We start from the raw sequence: 18,091 nt of genomic DNA on the forward strand, positions 1-18,091 counted from the left end.
CTAACAAATGCAATCAGTATAACCTGGTTTCTCAATCAGTATAACCCTCAATGAATCCCCAATTAAAAAAAAAAAAGTTTCTAAAATAACTCACTCACTGAGCATCAGCTAAATACTTACTTTAACCTAACTTTCGAGTTAAAACAAAGCACTCATACTGGTTAGAGTTCAGTTCACCATTAGATACCAAGCCAATAAAGATTTTGTAAAATATTAGAAATTTAAAAGTAACAGTAATCACAGCAATTAAAAAGTGGCTGTAGGCCAGTGCCCTGGCAGGTACCTGTTAAGGTAGGAGGATTGCCTGAGCTCAGGAGTTCAAGATCAGCCTTGGCAACACAGTGAGATGCTCTTCTCAAAAAAAAAAAAAAAAAAGTACCCATAATGATAGTAAAAAAAAGAAAGAAATTTAATGGTTTAATGTTAGAAACTATAATATTATTAGACTGGTTACCTAAAGTAAGAATTATTCCCATTATTTAACACAAAATGCCATAAATTACAATAAATCAAAATTAGTTCATGTAATACATTTGTAATACATTGACTGGACAGAGAATTTATGTTTACAGGGTTCACTTTCAGGCATTCAGTTTCTATACTTGATCACACAGTCAAAAGGTCAAGAACTAAGAAGTCAATAAGTTCCTAAGGACATTCTTAGTATCCTATCACTGTTCTAACAAGTAGTGAACAAGAGAAAATACAGACAAGTCAAATACTCACACCCCATACACAGTTAAAAGAATTTGCTTCATTTTTTTCCTCTACTGATTCAAACAAAGAAGTATGATGAGAAAAACTGGAGAGTTCTCACTTATTTGAATAACAAGTGAAAATCTAAAAATATCTTCACTGTATGTTATTACCAACTGTATCACTGGTTTTTATAGTGACAGCCCTGTGCTGTAATTTCTGAGAAAACCTCTACATAAAGCTCCATAAACCCAACTATTCCTATAATGTATCACCTTATCTAGCACACAATCATTTCAAACACAACTTTTCATGTTAGTATAATTTGTTCAAAAATGGTAATAAATATATCCATGAACCCAGAGAAATCACTGCACAATCCACTGTAACTTGTTCTTACCTGTACTGACAGTTAATCCTAGACCCAACAACCAATGTAAAAGAAAAATAAAATATTCCAATATTATGTGGTTTAATTAAAGATATTCATTATACACATACCTTTTAATGGACCAACACTCCCAATCAACATTATAAATAATATAGACCAACTGCAGAGTAATGTCTGTGAACAATTATCACAAAACTAAAACATGGATGGCTGTCAGTTGGTGGCAGAGTTCTTGCTTTCATAATAAATATAAAATCAATTTCCTGCACTAGTTCCTATTCCAAGTTGAAAATGATATATCTGACTATGAATTCCAACTACCTTCATCCATAGTGGATTTTTTTTTTAAAGAAAGGTGCAAGAAGAAAATAAAGAAAAAGAAACAGATTCTAAGACCACCTAAGTCAATTCTCCCTCATTTAAGAAGAGTTCAATAGTAAAAATAAGATGTACATATATAAGCTTGCCATTTCACTTATATTTTTTTAATGTGATTTCCACTCATCAGATGCCATTCAAGTATTTCATAAGTCCTTCCCCAATAATTCTTCTATAAATTCTTTTTTGTAATGCTTAGTATATCTGAAAGTTGTAGAAACCTTTCATTTAAATAGTAATACGCAATTTCAAAAGCTTTTTGTTCCTATTTCAGTCAAAAATAACTTCTATGTTTTAAATGAAATTTTGCAAGTAATCAGAAACTAATGAGGAGTCACTGTTTAGGGAATCCGAGAAGGGAGAGAGAATCTAAAGTAACCAAGTATTTCATTTAGGAAAGCAGCTAATGTGTATGTACACTAAGTCCTCTTCATAGAGAAATGTAATCAGGATTTTTGTCTTAGGAGAGACTCTCTTCCCGCCCTGTTTGCACATTCCTAGCTCTTACTAACATTAACGGGCACCACACATGCACACGGAGGAGATGCCAGCCTTGGTAGTGTGCATGCATGGCAGCTGTGGTGACTAAATAATCCATATGGCTCTGAAGAGAAGTTATGGTTTATCAGGTCTAGAGTCACAGCTACAGTGATGGAATTCAAACACCAGAACTAAGCGCCAATATGAATGCCTCACCCATCCTCTCCCATCTAACCACACACAGCCATCATAGTTAGAGCAGCGCTGTGCAATTCTCTACATGTACAAGTCCAAGTTACATGTTTAAGGAAACCTTAATCTTTTCATAGGCCACAGCCTCTTTCCCCACAGCCATCCCAGTATTCATTCATGCATTTCTCTCCAAAATATATTAAAAAAAAAAAAATCACAAAGTAACTTTATAGAAAAAATGCAAAGGCCTGGCTTAAACCACAAAAGTCAAGCAAAATCTGAATGAAGTATAAAACTCCATCTTCAACAAGAAAATTAAATAATACAGTAGTCTTACTTGAGAGAGATGCTGAAATAAAAATTCCACAGGTGGTGTAAAGGGCAGAATTTAACCACTAATTGTAATAGGTCCAGCTTTTATGGATTCAAGTCAGAATCTTAAAGCTTATTTAATATAGTTTCCTGAAGCCCAATTCAACAACTTCTTCCATCCTTTCCTTGTGAAGTTCCATTTAGTGACACTGGTGCACAAACCCATACATAAAAGTCTACACTTCTGAAAAGAGTTAACTCTTAACAGTTCACTAGCCATGTTGCTGAAATTATGTTTTAGGGAAAAAAAGACTGGATGATACAAAATTCTTCTTACATTTTTATATAGAGTATAATAAAAACTTACTTGGTATCTTCAATAAGTTCGATTAATATTTAGAAAAATTCTATAATATTACATTTAAATAACCACAGGAAGGGGAAAAAAAATCCACCAATGTTCTAGAAGCTTCTCTAGACCTTTCAATCAATTTTATTTATATGCAAAACCAAGAGAAACTTAAAAAAAAAAAAAAAAAAAAACAAAGCTCCTCCTGATGCTAAAGCTCTCAATTTACTGACAGGCAAATGGCTTCATGCTGCCACTTAATCTCATTTCTTGCATAATGCCCTCTAATTAGCATATCAAAGTGAATTAATACTTCTAGGGCATTAGCAATGGGGAAATCTGCTCCAGGCTCACAATAGCAGTTAAGAGAGAGCCAAGAAATCCTCAAAAACACCACAAACCACTTTGCATTGCAAAACTGTTCAATTTATTTATCCTCTCTCTCTAAACACTTTTACCGCACACTGTTTTACTACTGTTCACCAAACAAAATGATAATTGCCAAAGTTACCAGCATCTGTAATGCCTGTTTAGAATCTTAATTTAGATTATGTTGCAGATAATTTCTATATGGAACCATTTGTTCTATTATAAATGTTAATATAGAGACAGTGGAAATGTTGACATTCTCAATTAGTTAATTTGAATTTGAAATAAAATTTCATGGGATTTTAAAATTTATGAATTTTTTTAATGTAAAAAGCCACCTGCTGGACTCTCATGCCTCAAACATAAGCTTTAAAAACTGATCTATCACATAAAACAAAACAAACAACAAAAAATCATTTTACCATAACATTTTTTTGAATCTCCCCAAATAATGGCTTAAACATTGTGAGAAATCATCAGCATTAAAAAAATTATACACCAACTCTACATAAATATGATCACCAAAAACAAAGGTATTGTTCAAGAAGCTTAACATTTTAAAGCACTTAAACTGAAAAGAAAACAAGAAATACAAAAATTTTTATCCATATTTGTAATTGTTTCAGTATTAATCTGTTGAAATTATATAGATGCAGTCATCGAAAACATGACATACCAATTCAATTTAATACATTCTATCATACCACCTTTTTTAAAACTAGGTACACACTTAAACTTAATGCCAAAGCAAACTACAAACATATTTATGGAATATATCTATGATAAAATAAGAGATATGGTTTCAATTATGCCTAAAAAAGGGATAAATTTTGAATCAAGTGTAGAAGATTAATGAAATTTATTTTCTAATATGTTCTGTGTCTGAAGGTATAAAAAGAAAGTATATTTTTTCAGTGGCTCATTAAAGCATTACTTATTAATTTATTTGCTAAATTTAACACTCTCACCAGTTTAACTGTAATAGCAATTTATCTGATTGACTTCTGTAACTTCATAAAAAAAACTTCTGTGATAGCCAGTTCTGAAAAATTTTGACCAATTTATACTACATAGTAATGTAAATTATTTAACCTCATCATACTTAAAAAGAGTCTTGAAAAGGTCAACATGGGGTGGGGGGCTAATGTGCAAGCTTTGTTAGTTACTACCTAAATCATGCTGATCACACTGATAAATGGTCAAAACACAAGCCTGCTGAGAAAACAAATAAAACATTATTCTCATGATGTCAATACTTAACCAATAAATATCTAAAGATGTTCACAGGTACAAGAATAGATGAAAAATAGTCTAATCCTCATTTAACTTCATGTGTTAAGTATTTATTCTGAATGGATACCTCAAGGTTAAAAATTAAGTGATGATTGACTGGGGTGCAGTTCATGAAATGCAGTTTCAATTCTTACAGCCCCACTTCTTATAAGGTAATTTCATCCTATACCAAGCTACCATAAAGTATCAAAATACAAGAATGCTAAGTAAGATATTAATTTACATCTGCCATAGAAGTAGCCTTTCATAAAATTTATCAATTGTAATCTAAAAGTACAAGCAAAATTAATTAAAAGGAAAATCATCATAGTATAATAAACATATATAGGTGTATCTTATGAAAGCCGATGAACCAGTATGCTCTTTAGGGCAAGTCAGGCCTCCTTTGCCAGTGTATTAATATACTTCTGATTCAGAATAAAATTATGCAAATTAATAATAAAATAACATAGCAAAATCCCACATAAAATACCAAACTACACAAATCTGTAATAAAATGAGGTTTACTGAAACTGATGGACAAGAGAATTATTTGCACACATCAAGTTAGTATTGACAAGAGGGTTCAATGTACAGTATTTTTATTGGGAAGAAAAAGAAAACAAGGAATAGAGTTAGATAACTGCCTCACATTTAAAAGATATTATCTACATGATACTTTAGATCATGAAGTTCTAAACCATCTTGGTAGTGAGATTTGTTTTTTCCAGGTTTCCTACAATTGTATTATACATATTATAAGGATGGGAGAGGAGGCATACAGAAAGTTAGAAAAACACTGTTCTTTTACATCCTCCCTCAAACCTCCTACAAAAGCTCCAGTAAGATACACAAATTTAATAGGAAAAAAAAAAATTGATAAAATATTCTTAAACTGTTTTAAGGAAAATAGATTTATAAAACAATATAATTTATGACATTTCCAAGATAGATCTTTATATTATTCTGTTTAATCATTTAATATTTCTAAGCAAACAGAGCATAATATCTGTCTAAAATTACCATGAAATTTAAAACATTAAAGATCACTAAAATTTGCTTCAAAATAATTTTGGGATGATGAGAGAAAACAATATTGGCCAATTGTTGCTAATTATTGAAGGTGGACGATGAGTTCATGGGGCATTCAAGATTTTCTTCTCTCTACATGTATTTATGTTTAAAGTTGTTATCCATAATAAGCTTTTGAAAACTAGAAAATAAGTTCATCAAAACATAACAAGGAATCATGTACGGGACAGAAGGTGCATGTTTTTAAAACTTGGAACAAATGATATTTATGTTGGAAATAGTACAGGAGCAAATTAAAAGCATATGCAATAAATACTACAACGTTAGAATAATATATACAACAATCTTCACCTTTCTTGTTAAATTTCCACTTGAAAACTGTAGGTTTTTAATACATTCAGAGTTATATAGCACTATACAAAGAAAAATGTAACAAATTTCATGAAGCCTTAAAAAGGGAAAACAGACCAGAAAAAGAAGACTCCAGTGAGTCTGTAAACCTGTAGGTTCAGAACTAAATGAGGAGGTGTTGACTGAGAGTACTGCCTTTTCCCTTTGAAAGCTGGTCACACTTATAGCAATAAAGATCAAAGCTTTAATCTCATATCATATACTAAATGCAAATAAAAACTCATTTGCAAGCTATATTTCTGTGCTAGTTTTGATACCTAAAATTCTTATGACTCTTTCTAGGGAGGGTTCCTTTAAAATTAAGTATTTTTACTAGTCATTTTCTTTTTCTCCTTAAACATAAAAAATACTTCAACCAGCTCAACCAGCCAAGCAGGCCTTTCTCTTCCCCTGCGGACACCTCCTGCAGTAGAGAAGTTCATTAAGTTTTATGATCTCCCCAAGTCAGTCCTGCTTATAAGCCTCACAAAGGCTACAAATCTGGCAAACCATCATGTATGCCATTAGACATTACTAGTAAATGAACGCTATTTAGGGTTTGTGGTGGCAATAAATCAGAGTTTGGTTGGCAGCTATCAACATGGAGTGTTTTAACCCACTGTTCAAAAAAGAAAAGGTGGGTTTTTTTTTTTTAATATACAACATTTTTTCACAATATGATTCAGATTAGGTACTAAAATATTAGATTTTCATTAAAAAAATTTTTTTCTTGAAAAAGAACCACTTCCTTCAAACTCATAATTATAGATTTTGGCAATTTTGAGGATTGCCAAAAATGTTTGAGGATCAAACATTCCACAAAGGAAAGCACTTCAACAGTCACGATTAAGGTAGCCAAAAAGGTGAGGGATCACACCGAAAATATACAGATAAACAGAACTCTTAGGTATCAAAGATATTTAATAAAAAATATATAGCAAAATATGACTTTAAAAAATGAGGAGAAAAATCTTAACATACTAACAATTATCTTACTGGTTGCTTCCTTAGTTTAAAATGAACAAATATCTTGATTTTAATGCCTTTAACTTTTCCGTTGCCTTCAAAAGGCACAAATACCACATTTCAACATTTCTGTCCCCAAAACAATTGGATAATAAATTTTACCAAAAAATAAATTTTTAAGAAAAACATCTTATAGTAAAAGTATACTTTTCTTAACTCCGAGCAAGAAAATAATACAATTATAGCCAATTACCCATTTAGATGTCAAAAGGGAAAATACCTTTTCATATCTGGTAAGGAGGAAAAACAGATGTTTTCCAAACTAAATCCCTCATGTGCATCAAAACTGGCAGTGTTCATTGACTGATCAGAAACCTCAACATCTACTGGCAGATTTACAAATACATAGAATTTTTTTAATGATTTTGTCTTATTTTAGAAGAAAAGCACAACTGAAAGACATTATTCACTGAAGTGACAGTTCACCCCCAACCCCTCTATTATGCAGAATAGAGACATCACATAATGTTCCTGGTTTCTATTCACAAATGACTAAGTAAACTTTCTCCATTATAAATACTTAATCTCTGGGTACTATATTGTTAGATTAAATAAAATGATTTCAAGAAAAAGCATTATACAAAAACATAGTGTACAATGCTTGTTTTATAAGTTTATGTTTCAGAAGTGTGACTATGGAAGCAGATGAGGGGGTGTTCGTAGTATCTGCTGCCCCGCTTTATTTGCTTTGGTAACACTAATGTCTACACAGCTGTTTTATTTCAAATTGAGGCTTCTGAGTCCCTGTCTCATTCTCAAGACTAGTTTTGGAGGGTGAGGTGAAGCTATGGGTAATAGGGGGAGAAAAGAGAAGAGAGAAAGATCTTCACCCCCATCAATCACATAGTACTTAAATCCCATCCCTCTCGAGCTGAGAGTGGTTGGCAAGAAGATGCCTCTGCCCAGACAGCCGCCTTTACTCTTCGTAGGCTATTGGCTTTTTACAAAAGAGATAACGTGCAAACTTGGATCCACTGGCCAAAGCACAAAAAGAAGATTTAATTTACAAGTTATCACTGAAAGCTCCAGAAACAATTTCAAAACACAAAAATGTCTTTTGTCAGCTATCTCTTGCTTCTTAAATAGCAATAGCCCTACCAAAGCTCTCCCAGCCAGAAATCCCAAACTGAAAAGACTTGTTTCCTTTTCGTAACTCACCTTTGACATGTGGTGGACCATACTTTCCTTCAGAATGTTGTAACTAAGTCCTGTGCAAATAAGCAACTAGAGGACTTATGCTTCCTAATTGAATTCTGCCCGCTGCTAAATGTCTAAACATGAAAAGCAGTTTGCTGGGTTTGGTTCTCAAGCTGACTAGGCCAAAACTTAAAAAAAGAAAAAAAATAAATACAAATCATGAGAAGAGGGTGAGAAGGGAAGGGAGAGGTATCAAGCCCCTCTGCCTAGTAATATAAAGCTGTATAAAGTTGAATCAATCTTAATATTCACAACATAGTCAATACTCCAGTGCTTAGCTGTCAGCAGAAACTGAAGTGGAGCCCTGATAGCAAGAAAACCCTTGGACATTAAGCAACATAATTTACTGAGAATTACACACTTTCAAGGCTTCTAAAATAAGAATCTTCAAGATTCAAATTAGATGTCTTATTTTATAGTCAGATAACAATTAACTACCATTTTAAATCACAATGCTTTCTAAAGGTAGCTAAAAATCAACACACATTAAAAGTTAGTAATTTAAATGTCTATGGTTTTCAAAATGTAAAACATATCTAGAAAAGAATCACTCAGCATTAAGAAACCATACTCATGTGAATGTACAGCAAGAATGCATTATTTAGGCTCTCTTATTATTTGCTGTTAATTATGGTTTAATAGATAACCCATCATCTTTTCTTGATTAATTTTAGCATAATAGTACGGCAAAGTGAAAAATCTGTTTAGAAAAGGGACAACTCCAATATCAACCTAACAATTATATGCAGTATGCTATTATTTGTACACTCAATTTAAACACAATCACATTTAACCTTTTGAATAGCATCACTTGGATATTGCCATATCTTGGACTTTAACTTTTTCTATCACTCTAAAATAAAAAAAGGCAACTTTAAAATACCATAGACCGGACACACACACGCAAATCAACAGCAAAGCTTGTTTAATGTGCTTGTTTGCCATATAAGAGGAAGATAATGCCAAATACAAACTAAAATACCTACATTAAATCTCTACTTCAACTTGAGCCATTATCTCACCTCAACTAAAATATCTTCAATTAAGAAAGTCTGGGGGGAAAAAAGTCTGAAAAGAAAGTTACATTGAAATGAATTGTCAAAAATTTGCCTAATATACACCTATAGTTTTCAGTTCAGGGAGGGCTTCTGCAAAACCTGTCTTCTCTTATCTTCCCTGACTTGCACACTTCAAAACTGTTTAACCTTCATCTGTAGATCTTTTTCTACTTTGTACTTTAGGTACAGTTACCAGTGTAATGATCTCAAGATATAAAATTTAATGAAAGTATTAGTACATGTAATACATTGAATATGACAATACAAATTATTACTCTTCCTCAATTCTTAAAAGTAACCTTCCCACCTACAACAGTAATTCAAACGTGCTACTGGAGTCTGCTGAATTGCATCTATTCTTCTATCTGTGGAGCTGAAGCTCAACGCTGTCTAAGTAAAACAAAGTTCGGGCTATGCTTCTCCCGGGAACTCGGTCCTGGCATCCAGTCTCCCGTTGCTCCTTTTAAAAACTGACACACAAACAAGGCGGAAAGGAGACTAGAGGGCGGCTGGCGCTCCGGGCCCTCCCCACCTGCAGCCAGGGGTGGCCGCCTCAGGACGGCGACCCAGCCCTATCCGCACCTACATTTCATTTTACACCAGGAGCAGAATTGAAAAATCGACTCCAGATTTATTGCAGCTTTTTTCTCAAGATCAGGACGGGCGAAGGAGAGAATGATCAAAGATGGCGGTGCCCAAAAGCAGCAGCTCTCAACTGGAGAGTCGAAGGAGTAGCTCCGACCCCACCTCGGGGGTCTCCCGGCACATGGCGGGGCGCCTCGTCTTACCTGTTTTCTCTTTGATCTCACACAGGACGCTGAAGAGCGCGGGTTTCATTCTGTGACAGTTCAGGGCATGTTTCCTAAAAAACAAATAGCAAAACACAAAGGTATTAGCATCACCTATGGAATAATATGGCGCCTTGCTTTAAGTTAGACCCAAGATTTAATTTCGGCCCCCTATTTTGGAAGTCTCTTTTGGACCATGGGAAGTCAATAAAAACTCAAGTTGACTAGCTTGCGACAGCCAGCAAGCCTCGGCGGCGAAAGCTCCAGCTGGAGCGAAGCGGACGACCCCTCTGCCCAGCAGGCAGCAGCCTCGGCGACCACAGACGCGAACCCGCGCGGGAAGCCCTGCTCCGGGGACGCGCTGAAGCCACCCGGGGGTGGGGACCGGCGCAGAGGGGCTCCGCGCCCGCCCTCCGTAGGTGGAGCGGGCGCAGAGCGGCCAGCCGGCCGACTGCGGCCAGCGGGCGGGTGACAGCTCCGCAAAGTTTGCCAGGCGGCCCTCCCTCCCCGAGAACTTGGCCGCTCGCACCCCGACCCGCCAGGGAACCGCCCATCGTCCCGCGCCGGGCTGGGGCGGCCGCCCGCACCGCTGGGCCGTCCCGCGGCTAAGGAGAGAGGGCGCCGGACTCCGGGCCGGAGGAGAAAGTTGTACTTTCCTCCGGCGCGGCCCGGGGGCCTGCTCCGGCGGCGCGCGCGGGGGTCCAGCGGGAGGTTTAAATCCGTGGGACGGGGCCGGGCTGCGAGAGGGCAGGACAGGGTTGAGAAGAAAAACCCAAAATCCGCGCCGCACCAACTCCGTCCGAGCCCTAAGAGCAACTTTGCCTACTCCCGCCTGGGAGGGGGGGCGCGGGCAAGTCCCCCAGAGGGCAGGGCAGGCGGCGGGTTTCGGAGAAAGTTCCTGGCCACGGGCTGAGGCCCTTGCCCCGGGCGCACCCCGGGCCCTGACACTGCCGCGGGCCCGGCTCCCGCACACACACAAAAGATGCTTAATGAGACGACACCAACTTTGCTTGCGCCTCGTCCAAGCTCTGGTCGGTGATGGTCATGATCTGGTGGAGGATGTCGCCGATGTCCTGCTTCCTGCCGTCGCCGTCCGCCCCTTCGTGGCCGTGCGGGGGAGGCGGCAGGGCCATGCCCCCCTGCACCGAGTGGCCGGCCAGGTTCACCCCGGCCAGAGTCTGCAGCATCCTGGATTGATCGTCCATCCCGCCGCTCGCGGGCGGGAGCGGGCGGCGGCTGAGGCGAAGGCTGAGGCGGCGGCGGCGGCGGCAGCGACGAGGGAGGAGAAGAAAGAGGGGGAGGGGGAGGGGGAGGCGGCCGCTCGCTCCCCGCCCGCGCGGGGAGGGGGCGGCCCGGCCGGCGGGGCCGGCGGCTGAGGCGGTGCGGACCGGCGCCCGGCTCTGGCTTCCGCCGCCGCCGAGGCTGGAGAGAAGCGGCGGGCGGAAGCGCCGGGCTCCGCGGTGGTGGCGAAGGCGGAGGCAGCGGCGCCCGCTGCCCTCACGCGGCCGCCGCGCCGCCTTCTAGCCGCCGCTCACCCCGCCGGGGGGCCCAGCGCAACTTGCTCCTCAGAGCCGGCCGAGTTGCCGGGACGCCCGCCGCCCCCCGCGCCAGCCTGCGCACTCCCCTCCCTCGGCCGCCGCCGCCGCCGCCGCTTCGGCCGGGCGGGATCCGAGCCCCGGCGGCCCCGAGGGAGGGAGCGGCGGCGGCGGGCGGCGACGAAGGAGGCCGGCGGGCGGGCCGCGGGGAGCGAGGGGGGCGGAGGACGAAAGTTTGGGAGCGGGCGGGCTGGCGCGGCGGGGGCGCGGAGCCGGGTGGAGGGCCCCGGCGGGCCGCGCGCCGGGCGGACAGCAGATTGATGGGCCGGGAGAAGTCGCCGCCGCCACTGCTGGAGCCGCGCACCCAGCCAGCAGCCGCCGCGCACCGGGCTCGAAGGCCGCTCGGCTAAGGGATTGACAGGCTGCCAGTGCCACTCACTCACTGCGGCCCTGGCGCCTGGGGGGAGGGGTGGGAGTGAGCGGGAGGGCGGGGGAGCTCTCCGCACGCCCCGCCCCCGAGGGCGGTGCGCGTGCTCATTGGGCCTTACGTCTCCCGCCGCTGCCGCTGGCACTACCCCCGGAGCTCGGCCCGCCCACTCTGGCCTCTGATCCCAGCGCCTGAGAGTACGCCGCCGGATCCTCGTTCCTCTCCCGGTCCTGGTCCCCCGGGATGGGCCACCCGGGCCGGCAAATGTTGTGCTGGCACCCCGACTCCAGCTCCCTACTGGTAGCAGTTGTGGATGCGAAGATTGTGTATGGGACAGGGAACAACTCGTTCCAAAGCTAGCGTATGGTACCCGGCAGCATCCATGAGCTTCACGCCTCGGAGAGCGCCGGGTACACTTTCCCGCTCTTCAAATCAGGGGGTGGTACCCTCTGGGTACCCATCCCGGGCCAATCTCATTGCGCTCGTAGCCGAACGAGGCGGGAGAGAGGCAAGAAAGGGCTGTCCCAATTGGAGCGTTCGAAAGGTCCTGGACAGAGGCGGGGAAAGATCGGCGGGGCCCCGCCCCGTCCTTTCCCTCGGTCGCCCTAGTAACCGAGCGGGTGCTGCTCGGAGTTCGAGCTAGCGACCGGCCCTTGCGCTGTCCCTCAAGGGGTGACTAGTTAAAGGTGGGAGCCTGCTCTCTCGCATGCTTGAAGTCTGAACTGAGCGGAACTGAGTGCCATACACTTGTCTTGAAAGGAGAACGGAAAAAAATGGGTCTGGGAGAAGGGAAAGTGCCTAAACTCCAGGACTAATTTCAAGGTTTACAACACTTCACATACTCTGCAACTCCCGATAATCTAGGGATTACTTCTTTGGCAGCGTTTGCTATTAAGATGCCTCCGGAAGTACCCAATCTGCAAAAAACGAGCTCTTTATTGCAAAGGTACCTTTGTTCAGATAGGCTTTTACTTCTCGACTTACCCTATCACTATGAGTCATTTAATTTTAGTCACTCTGGCCACAGATTTTCATATCTATAACACTTATATTGTACTCTGCCTACAAATAACTAAAGGCTCACATTGTTTTGGAGTCTGGACTGCCACCTCTTACGAAGACTTGAGCTTTCTCTTAAGCTGATTTCCCAGGCAGGAGCTTCAACATGTTTTCCGCATGTTGGATTCATGGAGCTCACCCTAGATGAGTCATTTGGATAGATGGTTCTGAAAAGTCTTCTTGTTGCTTCCCCAAACTCAGTAAGCTGTCTTACCTGAAACCAAAAATAGGGGTGTGCGGATATGAAAAATGGCTTTTACGCGGCAGGGTTTAATGTAGGACAAGCAGTTCTTTAAATGCCAGATGGATTCTTGGAATGAAGCAAGCTACTCAGTTCCAGATTCTTTCCTTCATATGTTGTGTCTACTTTTAAATACTCCCCACTGCAAAGCTAATAGCTAAGCTTACAGTTAGGCAAACTAAAATCCTTACAAACTGCACAGCTGCTGAGGAGGGAGTTACAAACAATCCACTCTGCCTTGCCTCCAAAGAAGAACCCCCTTCATGTTCATTAATATTCCCTGCTCTTCTGTAACCCATTGATATGTCAAGTTTCTAATTCTTCTTTCAAGCTCCCATTATAGGTTACTCAACGGCATCATTGGGTTTTTTCTTCATTCTAGTTTTTCAAAACTGTCACCAAATCCTTACACATTTTTGCATAAAGGAGCAAGAGAACGTTTCAATTCGCCAACATCAAGGGTGCAAAATCACAGAATTCTAACTGAAAGATGACTTAAGCGTTAAGATTTCTTCCAGCTCTCTGGGACCGCGGCCTGTGGCTCAATGTAGTAAGGCACTGGCCCCATATGCCAGAGGTGGCGGGTTCAAACCCAAAAACTGCAAAAAAAAAAAAAAAGGATTTCTTCCAGCTCTAAAATTCAGTGATCCTATGACTTACTATTAAGCCTCCTCCCTGCCCTTTTTCTAGGCTCATAATCTTTACTAATCAGTCATGAAGATGAGGCTAATTAGCAATGGGGATTTATGGTTATTTCTAGCCCACTCCAAACAATGAATTATATAAGTAAAGCAACATATAAAAAAATGTAAATAAAATGAAAGAAACACTTAAGCAAATAAAGGCAATTGGGAACTATGTGCTATGTAAACAAACTGAAACGTAAAAACATAAATTAGAATTAAGAAAACAGTTAAGCAAATGCCAGCAATTAGGAATAAAACAACTTGTTAAATGTCTAAAAACCGCAGTTATTTTATGGTACACACCTCTAACCCGTGGTCATTCAGTGATAGGGAAACTTGATACCATAATTCTGCATTAAAGGAATGAATTAGAATGACCTTCTTCTTGGAAGTCTTCTCTTTTTGTTATTATCAATGAATTATAATGGAAGCCTGAGGGTCCCTGCTAGGATTCCCTCATAGGCTCATTGACAACTGCTACTGATTTAAAGCATAAATTCTTTTAGATTGGTTTCCAAATCCCAATAAACAGTGTCAACTAATTGCACATGTTTCAAGATCGCCTGTGCTTGAGCCAGATTCTCATGTGGAATGATGCCTTATTTTCACTCAGTAATCTGAGTCACATGGTTGATGCTTTCACAGATAATAGAATAGAATTTCCCTGAGTACCTGAATACAGCTTTGCTATTTCTAAGGCAGTGATTATTGAAAAGCCAAAGAAAATGAAATTTACTTTTGGTAAGTGGACATGCATGTATAGTTAACAGTGACAAAGTGGTGAAAATCAAGTAGGGGCTTGTTCATAGCAGTCCCTTTCCATGAGTTTATATCAACATCACCATTACCTCTAGCATCAATGTCTATCGCATCAGATTCCATTATCGAACAATTTCTATGGGTGGGACACTATGCTCAGTGTCCCTTTGCCTCATCTTATTATAGTCTTAAAACAGCCTGGTTGGGATTATTATTAAATATGAAACAAAAGGAGAGACGGGGGGGGGGGTGCCTGTGGATCAGTGAGTAGGGCCCCAGCCCCATGTACCGAGGGTGGCAGGTTTGAAACCAGCCCCGGCCAAACTGCAACAAAAAAATAGCCAGATGTTGTGCTGGACGCCTGTACTCAAGCTACTTGGGAGGCTGAGACAAGAGAATCACCTAAGCCCAAGAGCTGGAGGCTGCTATGAGCTGTGATGCCATGGCTCTACCAAGGGCGATAAACTGAGGCTGTCTCTAAAAAAAAAAAAAAAAAAGAGACAGTAAAGAACTTGCTCAAGACCAAAAAGCCAATAAGAACTGGAGCTTCAATTTAAATCTTGGCTGTGAAAACTATCTTATAAAGCTCTATGGAAAAAAAGTGGGGTTGGTGGTGGCTCACCCTTGTAATCCTAACTCCCTAGGAGGCCAGGGCGGGTGGATCGCCTGAACTCCAATTTAAATCTTGGCTATGAAGATTATCTTATAAAACACTGTGAGGAGGGGAAGAGATTGGGTGTGGTGGCTCACACCAGTGATCCTACCACTCTGGGAGGCCACAGCAGGTGGATCACCTGAGCTTAGGAGTTTAAGACCAGCCTGAGCAAGAGCAAAACCACCCCACAGACACCCCCTCCCCCCGCCATGATACCTACTAAAAACAGAAAAACTAGCTGGGCATTTTAGCTGTAGTCTCAGCTACTCGGGAGGCTGTGGCAAGAGAATCTCTTGAACACAGGAGTTTGAGGTTGCTATGAGCCATGACACTAAGGCACTTTACCCAGGGCTATAGAGTAAGACTCTGTCTCAAAAAAACAAAAAATCGGAAAAGAAGAACAAAACACATCATTTAGCCAAGGGTGGTGGCATGTGACTATAGTCCCAGCTCTTTGAGTGGCAGAGGCAAGAGGATCACTTAAATCCAAGAGTTTGAGGGCAGCCTGGGCAACATAGGGAGACTATTTCTTGGGGGGGGAAAAAAGTCTTGCACAGTGGTGCTCACCCATAGTCCCAGCTACGCATGGGGCTTAGCAGAGGATCATTTGAGCCCAGGAGTTTAAAGCTGCAATATACTATGGCCACACCTGTAAATAGCCACTTCACTCTAGCCTGGGCAGTACAGTAAGAACTCGTCTCTTAAAAAAAAAAAAAAAGACTCAGTGCCCATAGCTCAGTGGTTAGAATGCTGGCTATGTACATATACACTGAGGCTGGTGGGTTCAAACCCAGCCCAAGCATGCTAAAAACAGCAATGACAGCTACAATAAAAAAACAGCCAGACATTGTGGTGGGCACCAGTAGTCCCAGGTACTTGAGAAGCTGAGGCAAGAGAATCACTTAAACCCAAGAGTTTGAGGTTGCTGTGAGCTATGATGCCACAGTACTCTACCCAGGGCAACAGAGTGAAACTCTGTAACAAAAAAAAAAGTAATTTTATTACAATTACTAAGGAAAAAATCACAAGGCCTTAACAGATGCACTGAAAATTAGTAATAATAAGTAACTCCATGCTTAATGAAAAGAGAATAAGGCCAGGCACAGAGACTCATGCCTGTAATCCTCGCACTCTGGGAGGCTGAGGTGGGTGAACTTCTTGAGCTCAGGAGTTCCAGACTAACCTGAGCCAACAGGGAGATCCCTTTCCTACTAAAAGTAGAAAAACTAGATGAGTGTCGTGGCAGGTGCCTGTAGTCCCAGCTACTTGGGAGGCTGAGGCAAGCAGATTGCTTGAGCCCAAGAGTTTGAAGTTGGTGTGAGCTATGACACCACAGTACTCTACAGAGGGGACAAAGAGAGACTGTGAATCAAAAAAAAGAGAGAGAGAGAGAATAAACAATTAGAGGAACATGGATCTCCTGGCAGGGAAGGAAGGAAGCCAAGACCAAGGACAGTCAGACCATCCTTCAAGGCCACCTATAACTGCATCTTTCTGCAGCTTTTCTGCCCTCCCTGCCTTCACTGACATTTGTCGGCTCTAAACTCCCTCAGAATAGTTGCCCATAATACCTAATCTATCACTACCATACTAGTAAGTTCTATGTTGAGTGCTCCTGATTCACCTCTCTTAGTTTTCTCATCTAAGTCTCAAGCATGTCAAGAACGGGGTATTTTGAGTCAGAATAATATAACTCATTTTTTTATTAAGTCTTTTGTACATAGATCATAATACATTTATGCCATTTTCAATGCGTTGATTATTTGTACAAATTGGAGTGCTTACATCATACTAGTATCAACATAGCTTTCACCTCATCTACCCAATTATAGCATGAGGACATTTGTGTTCTACACATTAAGTAGACATCTAAAACAGAGTTAGACTTGCCAACCTATCACTTTGGGGAAACTGACTAACTGCTTATTCTAAAAACACATCATTGCATCATTGCTTTAGGAATGACTCTTTAGAACTGAGATTTACAGTTGATAGCACATGAGACATGTGACATATGTTCATCTTCTAGGGCAGTGGTTCTCAACCTTCCTAATGCCGCAACCTTTTAATATAGTTCCTGTGGGTTGCAACCCACAGGTTGAGAACCACTGTTCTAGGGATACATTCCCCCCCCCCAGGGATACATTTAATGAGTAAACAAAGAATCAGTGAGATAACAGTTTACCCTTCTACCTTTAAAAGAGAATATTTAATGGAATACAAATTTTCTGGAAAGTGTGACAGAAAGCCCCATCTCTTCTGTCCCTTGATTCCTCATAGCACCCAGAGCAATGCAGTCTCATCCATAGCAGCACCTGGAGCTGACACAGTCATCCGCCTCCTTCCTTCCATGTTGATAGATCCTGATTTTATTCTGATGGCAACATGCTCATTCCCAGGCAAAGTCTAAGGCAAGTGTGAACATCCCGTCGCCTACCTTCTGAGCCTGTCTGCAGTAGGGGTAACCTTACTAATTTAAAAAAAGAAAGACACAGCCATGGGTCTTCTTTCCTTCCTCCCTCTGCCTCTTTCCATCTTTGAATATAGCCCTGATACTGGAGTAGTGACAGCAGCCATCTCGTTGATAATGAAATAATAATATGAGGATAAAAGCGACACTGTTTGGTGGTTCATCTCTGTGGTCTTCTTCCCAAAACTCATAGCCCCTTTCTATTTGTTTTTGTTTTTAAAAGCTAGTCAAGCCTGTTTAGGGAGGAGACGCTGTTAAATCACTTAACAATAACCTACACCCCTCAGACCAACTCTATAACCCCATTCTCATCATGAGAAAACACTGCC

General features: G+C 41.3%; 1 protein-coding gene across 5 annotated transcripts in view; it reads right to left on the reverse strand.

Annotated features, from left to right (window-relative positions):
- Positions 1 to 11,283, reverse strand: part of PBX3 (PBX homeobox 3) — a 220,107-nt gene extending 208,824 nt beyond the window's left edge. For 3 of the 5 annotated variants that reach the window (XM_053567139.1, XM_053567152.1, XM_053567145.1), the window contains exons 1-2: positions 10,936 to 11,281; positions 9,931 to 10,004 (exon numbers count right to left, since the gene is read on the reverse strand). In XM_053567139.1, the coding sequence (XP_053423114.1) occupies positions 9,931 to 10,004; positions 10,936 to 11,135 (274 nt within the window). In that variant the 5' untranslated portion in view covers positions 11,136 to 11,281. Of the gene's footprint in view, positions 1 to 9,930; positions 10,005 to 10,517; positions 10,722 to 10,935 lie in introns of those variants that run through there. The other 2 variants (XM_053567131.1, XM_053567161.1) reach the window with 2 other exon arrangements.
- Positions 11,284 to 18,091: the final 6,808 nt, after the last annotated feature.

Source organism: Nycticebus coucang, chromosome 2 (assembly GCF_027406575.1).
Source record: "Nycticebus coucang isolate mNycCou1 chromosome 2, mNycCou1.pri, whole genome shotgun sequence".
NCBI lineage: Eukaryota > Metazoa > Chordata > Mammalia > Primates > Lorisidae > Nycticebus > Nycticebus coucang.